Here is an 8,414-nt window from a genome sequence, read left to right as displayed (position 1 = left end):
GGGAAAGAGCCTAAGAAGAAACATGGGACTCCAAACTCTGTTTCTTTATGCAAAATTGCCCAAGTGATCACTGAATGACAAGACTGATATCTATTAGTCCAGGCGACACACCAACCTCTCTGTTCAAGCTGTCTTTAGCCTCAATGCTTCTGCCCAACCCTCCAATATTTTACATCAGCCCCAACTTCAGATATAAACCACATAATCAACAGGAACCATAAATCCTGCTTCAAAAGCCATATAACAGCCAAAGCTAAATCTCCCACTAACATCAGCTGGTTGGGTTAACTCCGTCACTACAAGGGGTGAGGCTGGATTTAAGCAGATGTGCAAACAGGAGGTCTGCCTTCATCTTCATCCCATTCACCATTCCTATAGCTTTCCTCCCAGCCTTATCTAGTTGCTTCTCCTGGCTCAGCAAAGGCACAGGAGGGGGAGGTTGATCCCTCTGTGCTGAGCTGCCAGCACCAGCCACATCCCCAAGGACTCAGTATTTCATGCTTAATCCGTAAAACAAAGGCTTACGTGGATTTTAAGGATAAGGCTCCATGTATCACTGTGCGAACAGCGATTACAATGCACAGTCCTAGGTGCTGTGTGAAACCTCTGACAGATTATTCGTAAGTTATTCTGTAAACAGCAAATGGTTTCTGTGCTATTTAACCAGTTGTACCAGTTCCATGGCAGAACTGCCAAGCAGTTTCAAAACCTCTGCAGATTAAGCCTCCCTCACAGCTCACTGACTGTGCTCTGTTCTATGGGAAAAAACACAACATGAGGATAACCCCATCCCTGTAGGTAACTAGGAGCTGTTGCAACTGCTAGATCTGCTAACCTGATGCCTGAAGATCCATGTGCTCCTCCTTTCTCCTTTCTGGTTCTGGGTACTGATGCCTAAAATACTTCATGAAATTATAGGCTGACTGGGTGAACCTTTCAAAAGCTGTCATGCTGCAAACAGAAATGTGCCACTGACTTGGAAACTGGATCTGGCTTCACACAGCCAACTATTCTCTGCTCACAAAGAGACATCATTAGTAATTATGTAAATATTCATAACATCTGCTCAGGCTGTTAGGATAACTGAGATAACTTTTGTTATTGGACATCTAAAGTACAGATTGAGGGAAAAGTTATACCGTTCTCCTTATTCGATACAGGTTCCTCGCCAATATTTCCTGTATGTTATCCAGGACAGGCGGATTCAAAGTATCCTCCAATTTTTTGTCTGTTATGACAGTCCTGTCATTGTTGCTGCAAAGAAAACCAAAATGCCTTATTTCAGAAGATGCGCTGCAGCACAATCAGTGCATCCCCAAAGCCCAGTGCTCATGGCAGCCCTTTCAGATTCCACCACCAGTGAACATGAGCAACAGCTAATTCTTGCAGATGGAGCTCACTGCAGATGGGGCATTTGGCATTTGCGTCAGAGCTGTCTCATCCATGTGCTCCCTGGTAGATAGAATAGCTGTGGGGAGCTGTGGCAGAGCAGAACCCTCTGTAAGGGATGAGATGGCCATTCTGACACACAAATTTTTGACCCTTTCATCTCAGCCAATGCTCATTCTCACTGTTGTTTCATTTGGTACACACAGTGGTGCAAAGCCATCCAAAAAATGGTGTAAGAGCACCATTTCTGTGTAACTCTGAGGGGGGATACAGGTGAGCCTCCATATATGAGATCAGAAACTGTGTTCATCTACGCCAGTACATTGCTCATCCTCCTGATCATTTTTAATACCCACTTACTAATCTTTAAATCATGTTTACTTCACATTTGGCCAAGCTATGTTGTTCCTCCCCATGGGACACCCCAGCAGGGAAGAGCAGTGGAGGTTGAGAAGTTTGCAAAAGCTTTTCATAACTGTTCCCTCTGGTTGGAATGAGCGATGGAAAGGGCACAGCTGCAGGGGAGGGACCACTTACAGCAAGGATGGGTGAGACAGGCCATGCCCCAGCTGCCCTGCTTCTGCCAGCTCGATGGCATGTTTCCGCTCCAGCTTTTCATAAAGCAGCACAATACTTGATTTTGGCTGGTCATATTCTCGAAGCAGGATCTTCTGCAGGTATTTGCTGTTAAAATATTCTAATCTATTTGAGAACAAAACAAGATGGGCTTAGGCCTCCTCCCACAACTCCCCAGTACCAAAAGCAAGCCAGCAGGTTCATAGCCCATGACCACTCCATATTCCATTATATTCCATTACCTTCTTTCCAGAAATCAACAGTCCAAGAGGTCAGTTCCTATTTATTTCTGCACTACAGTACGTGACCTAAGATACTAAAACTTTGCCAAATACAATAAAAGCTATTCAAAGTGCCAGATTTAACATGAACTCTACTATAAGTGCTACAAAGCACATGCAGTAACCCCAAGGGATGCAACAGATTTAAACACTTCCAGATCCCCTCTTGAGCCATTTCCTCTCGCTTTCTGCTCAAATGCAGCACATTTGGAAAAGATCTAGCCGGTATCAAATACTGACACTCAAGTCTGGCAGTTCTTGGCTGCTCACAAACCTGCTCGAAGGGAGCCAGCAGCGATTCCCATACCCTCTAGTGGCACTTCCAAGCACTGGCATTCCTAAGAAAATCCCTGCCAGCTGCATTAACCAGAGTCCTTACCATGAAGATAGCTGTGTTTGTGTCTGCACAGTCAAGGAAATAAACGTGGTAGATTGCTATTAGTATATTTTAGGTCGTTTGTATTTAAAAAATAAAACTAATCTCCTATGTGTACAATCTACCAAAGTTTAATGAAAATTGAGCACTTTGCAACAGAGATCTGCAGAGATCTGCTATAATTTGTCAGTCCACAACAACCACTTGTGCCTCATACTTTTAGCTTTTAACTGTGCACACACTAGGTTGGAGTCCTCAGCTCCTGCATGGCCAGAAAGGCAGGAGAGCACAGGCAGTACCGCTGCAGGCACGGACAGGCTGAAGCTACGTGGGCTGTGTGTTGTGCCGGCCTGGCCCTTTCATTTCCAGCAGGTATCTTTGGACAAACAGGAACAAACACAATAGCAGAGGAGAACAGGGTCTTTTTAGGGTGAAGCACAACATGTGATCTGCAAGTGGGGAAGCATCCCAAGAGTCTGGTCTCACCTTGGACAAAGAAAAGCTGCCCCTCTGTTACCTGCCTTGTGCCCCAAGGATGAATGAGACTCAGCTGCCCACAGTGGAAACTTAGAGAATAGAAACCAGCCTCATTTTTTTCTACACATGTACACAGTTATATTTTGGCAAATCCTTACTTGTCTTTCCAGTAATACTGTCCCCAGTGTCCAGATATATCTTCAATGCCAGCCAGCAAATGATCCAAGAACTAAACAGAAAAGAGGATTTTGCTATACGCCAGTTGCATGTACTGCATATGCGATGAACTCAGTCAGCAAACATCAAAAGCCAGCAGACAAAACAGGAGATGCTTTCAGCTCGGTATACAGCACTGGTAAACAAGGAGAGGGGCTGTCGGGCTAATTCCCCATCCAGTCATCCACGTATATCCCTTTGCTCTGGAGTACAATAAGTGGTTTGGCTGCTTGCTTTCAGGTCTGTGTGAGCAAAGAATAATCACTGAGGGATGTGGATCTGCTCTTTATGATACATACAGGATGGTTGATGGCTTGCATGTCCTGCATATTGGGCCTTGATAAGCAGGAAATGCTCATACTGAGGTTTTTGAGGACAATGTGTCTCAGGAGATGGGTATCTTAAGAATAGAGATGTAGATAACATACAAATAATGCTTTGACTTGAATAATAAATACTGCCTTCCCCCAGACACTTCCCACTAAATGAAATAATTGGCCACATTGTGCCTTATACAAAAAGATTATTATTGTTTGAAATTATATTAAAAATTCCAGACAGGTTGATTTTTCCACCTAGAAGTTAAATCTCTATAATTTCCCAAATTGCTTTCTCTCCTACTGGCAGCTCCAACTGGGAGAGGGCTCTGCTCTGCTGTGGGTCAATGGCCCTCCACACTCAGGTACCAATGTCCCTGGAGCTTCCTCCAGCTCTGATATTTTTTGTGGGGTCAAAGACAAAAAAAATCAAAGCTGTTGACTCAGCCCTGCAGCCTGGTACGGGTTTAGTGACATTAGCTGTTAGCAGCCATATAGCCAGGGGACCAGCAAATGACCTCACACCCACTGGTCATCACTCTTGCGAGCAAGAATGTCCCAGCTATGCAGACAGAGAAATTAGAGGAAGAAAGCTGCTTCTGCATCCCTGCTTTCCAGCAGTCTGCATTGTTGCCTTCTCTACTTTACTTAATTGGTACACAGTCATTTTCAGCTCCCATTTCCTAATAAACATGTTTCCAGAGATGATTTACTATTCACACATTAACAAAAGAAGAAAGTATTCTCTGTTCATGATGGGAAAAGACTCTTCAGCCTATTGAACTGTTTTGTTAACCTCAGACAAAGCCCTGCAATACAACCTAATTGTGAGGATGCCAAACTGTTTTTATAAATGTCCTCAGACCTAATGTCTTTATTTCTAGCTATCCAAAAAGAAGATAAAAATATCCCTGAAGGAGCCATACCCTCAAAAATGTGTCTGGGCATAAACAATTAAGTTCAGAAACAGAATTTTACATTGCATGCAGCTGCAAATGCAAAGCCTCAGCTAAGTCTCCAGAGTACCCTGCTTCCTCATGGAGTTGACCCACTCTCTGAAGAAGTCCCCTATAACTAGGAAGGCCAACGTTCGGATGGTGAGAGCAGGGTGAACTAAATTCCACCTTAAAGCTCATCGAATTCCAACCCCCTGCCATGGGCAGGGACACCTTTCACTAGACCAGGTTGCTCAAAGCCCCGTCCAATGTGGCCTTGAACAATTCCAGGGAGGAGGCACTTCAGTGGCTCCCTCTGATATAATTCCAGGCTTTATCTTCCCTTTCTAATTTTTTTTTTTTATTTTTTTGCAGAAATAGCCAGACTGATGGCAGTGATGTGGCTGATGAACACGTGGAAGATCCCAACCCTGAAGTCAACCAAATTTCATTTTCTTTCTTTCACTTTCCGGAGAAGCAGAAATGTTTGAGTTCAGTTAGACTACAAACATTTGGGCAAGTGATCATCTTTGTCATGTTTGTGCAGCACCTAATGCAACATCAGCCTGAGCTGGTGGCTGTTATTCCGATGCAAATACTAACCCATGGTTAGGAAGCTGCATAAGACTTCATACTTGGGAAGAGACTGACCCGCAGAAGAATAAAATTGCACATCTGTAGGTCCCCGGAGGCACATGCATTTCAGGAGGACCATACTGCTATCAGCAAAGCATATTGGAAAGCTCTGGCTGCATTTTAACAGATGCACTCACCCGAATATGGATCTGCTCTCCCACTGTGGGAGCACTCTCTCTTTTCCTCTTGACAGCCAACAAGTCAACGAGAGGACGGATGGTCATTCCCTGCAGCATAACCACAAAGACAAAAATCAGCCTTTCTTCACATAAGTGTTCTTAGTGGTACCTGCACGGGAAAAAAAATATACCAGCACAGGCATGAGCCACAGCTACCTTGTTCCTTGCCAGAACAAGACCTGATACTTGAGCTAACACTTCTAATCCGCTCTGTTTTATTAGCAAGGTAAGATCTGCAAAGCTTCAACAAGACTAGAAACTGTTCTCCCAACCGTAAGCTAAACATTTTGTTTGCTTGTGGTAGTAGCCTGTCATTGGGAGCTCACACACAGGCTTCAAGATGGGGGTAGGCAGAGAGGGAAAATGCTCTACTCTCCTCATCTGGCATCTCAAAGACCACAAAAAGTCAACCAATAATTTCAAGGTCAAGCCCGTGGCTTGCTATTTCTTGTAGCCTACCAGATGGAAAGAGGCTTGAAACGTTCAAAGTTCGAATGCCTGAAACGATGATAGTCCTTGAGACTTCACAGCACGCAGCCTCCACCAGCATTTGTCTGCTAACTTTTTGAGTATTAAGTGTCACAGATCATTACCCCAATGATCCTTGATGGCCTGCCGGTGGCTAAATTTACTAATCAAAGTATCCACCTGGTGAGAAGGGTCAAGGGAAGAGTTTTAATGCCATTTAAGCCTCGTGAGAGAGCTTCTAAAATGCTGCTGTGCTACGTTTACTTAGTCTGGCTTCAGGATGAAATGAGTTTCTAGGACATGTTTACAGCAAAAATGATAGAGTAGTCGATGTTTATGACTTCTGAATGTCACAAATGCTGGCACGGAGGAGAGCTGAACACATTTTTAATTGCAGAAACAATTAATATGTCATTTTAATAGCTAATAGCAATAAAAAAAGCATCGCTATTCAGAGTAAATAACATAAAACTCACAAATTCAGAAATAACAGATATTACAAAAATTAAGTAGAGACTATGCAATTGGTCTCTTGCCTTCAATGGATAATCAGCTGCATTTGTTTTCATTTTAAAGTGGCCTTTTAGAGTTTTGTGACCAGGACTCCCAAACTTAAACACCTGAATTCCTTTGGCCCTTCGTGATCTTGGGAGCATCAGTGAAATTCCATGTGCCATTTCAGACCATGTGTTATTCACAACACACTTGTAGGTCCCCTGTGATGTTCCTCCACCCACCAGTGATAACTCATTTAAAGTGCATCACTTGATGCCAACATCTCTATAGTGGCTCACACAAAGTTTTTCTACCACCAGTAATCCAGTAGATAATGGGTCAGTGCAGGCAACAGACAACAAAAATACCCAAATCAAATGAAACAAACCCACACATGCACCAAGAAAAAAACCTCTTAGTTATTACATTTGCTAACAATTTCATGGAAGAGGTCAGAAGCCAATAGGCTGAGAGAGTGAACTTCAAACAGAGAACACAGTATTTCATTTTCAAACCATACTGAAAGGCAAAACAATGGCTTTTTGCAACATTCCAGACAAGCCTGCAGCTCCTTGGAGGACTTTCTGGGCTACATGGTGTATATCCAGGCCTGCTTGGAAGCGCTGAGGACTTGACAATTGCTCAGTCAAACTTCTCAAAATTATTAACCAGGCTCATTGTGAGATAAGACTTATGAAATTGAGTTAAAAAAAGCCAAAATAGGTTAGTTTTCTGGGTTGTCTAATGCACTGATAGACCCATGTATGGACAAGCCCAGCTGCCAAGATGCTGGTCATTAGTTCATGTAGCACGAGCCTTTACAGAGAGACTGTATTCCCAAGAAAATGAAGTCGGTTTGTGCACCAACAAGATGCTTTGGTGGCCTTCCCAGCTTAAACGGGCCCAGATCATTTCTCAACTAGTTTCGCTCCTATTTTAGCACAGACACCCCCTACCAAGTCTGTACTGATATCACTGAGAATATAAAGAAAACTTTCTGTACAAAATAACATGACAAAGTCCACTACCTACAGAAGCTGGCTTGTAGCCATTATTTCACTTGTCCTTTCCACCCAAAGTGACACAGCACTATCAAAGATGCTGGGAAATTAAAGATATTAATTCTTCAATAATGCATCCATTGATGTGGCTGGCAGCGATGCCACAGACTTCAGAAGCTGTAAGAATTATTTGTAAAGGTTCATCTTAATACGTTTAGAAATATGTTATATTTACCCGTTTTCTATGCTGAGCTACAGCATAGAAAAATTAGTATCTTTTCGGTTTCGGCTTAAGTTTATTTCCCCTCTCCCTGTTCTCGTGGTGGCCTCAGCTACACAATACTGCAGGTATCTGGAGCCTGAGCAAAGTCTGTCTTTATAGATGCTATGCGCCTGCTGAATGGCTGAAGGTCAAGGGGTCGCCCTGCTGACACATACCCACAGGGGACCCTGTTTAACTCTCACCCTTTCGCATGGAGATGACATCACCAGTTGAGCTTTGAGGTTACACAAAAGCCCTTTTCCCAGTCCTGGGAAGGATTTTCCGAAGCCTCAGCAGAATAGAGCTGCTGCCTTAGAACAACCTTTGTCTGAGACTCAAGAGCGTCTCTGCATGAGCGGACGTGCCTAGTGACCATGTCTTTTCAATTTCTGACCCACATTTGCATCTTAAAACTCGTCAACCTCCACCTAAGTACGTTCCCCCCACCCTTGGCCCCTGCTCCCTCCTTTCAGGCTGAAAGCTGTGCCCAGTCCAGCTGCCCTGCGGGTCTCAGCTCCGAGCCCATCGGCACGTCACACATGTTCACCATGTTTTCAGCTCATGATGTGGATGTGGGGAAGCAGAGAGCCAACCCCAATCCTTCACATTGCCCAAGTGCCCAACACCCACACCTGAGGGGCTCAGGGGGGCCAAGCAAAAGGAATTTGCTCTCGTGGGCTGATACTCAGCCATGGGGCCACTCAGCAGCTGTCACTGTGACCCACCAGCTCCCAAACCCTGGCAGCTGCTCTGCTTCCTCCATCCGAGGGCAGGAGGAGGGCAGCCCCGGGTCAGCAGCTCTACAT

The 8,414-nt window shown here is 44.3% G+C and overlaps 1 protein-coding gene across 1 annotated transcript in view; it reads right to left on the bottom strand.

The window, feature by feature from the left end:
* The window catches only part of LOC104413644 (sodium/hydrogen exchanger 2-like), a 28,261-nt gene that overhangs the window by 7,053 nt on the left and 12,794 nt on the right, over window positions 1–8,414 (bottom strand). The window contains exons 6-9 of the mRNA XM_010024704.1: window positions 5,341–5,430; window positions 3,258–3,328; window positions 1,930–2,091; window positions 1,140–1,242 (exon numbers count right to left, since the gene is read on the bottom strand). Coding sequence (XP_010023006.1) covers window positions 1,140–1,242; window positions 1,930–2,091; window positions 3,258–3,328; window positions 5,341–5,430 — 426 coding nt within the window. The remainder of the gene's footprint in view (window positions 1–1,139; window positions 1,243–1,929; window positions 2,092–3,257; window positions 3,329–5,340; window positions 5,431–8,414) is intronic.

Source organism: Nestor notabilis, unplaced genomic scaffold, assembly GCF_000696875.1.
Source record: "Nestor notabilis isolate BGI_N333 unplaced genomic scaffold, ASM69687v1 scaffold1462, whole genome shotgun sequence".
Taxonomy (NCBI): Eukaryota; Metazoa; Chordata; class Aves; order Psittaciformes; family Psittacidae; genus Nestor; species Nestor notabilis.
Note: the sequence above shows the minus strand (reverse complement) of the source record. Positions and strands in the feature narration are given on the sequence as shown.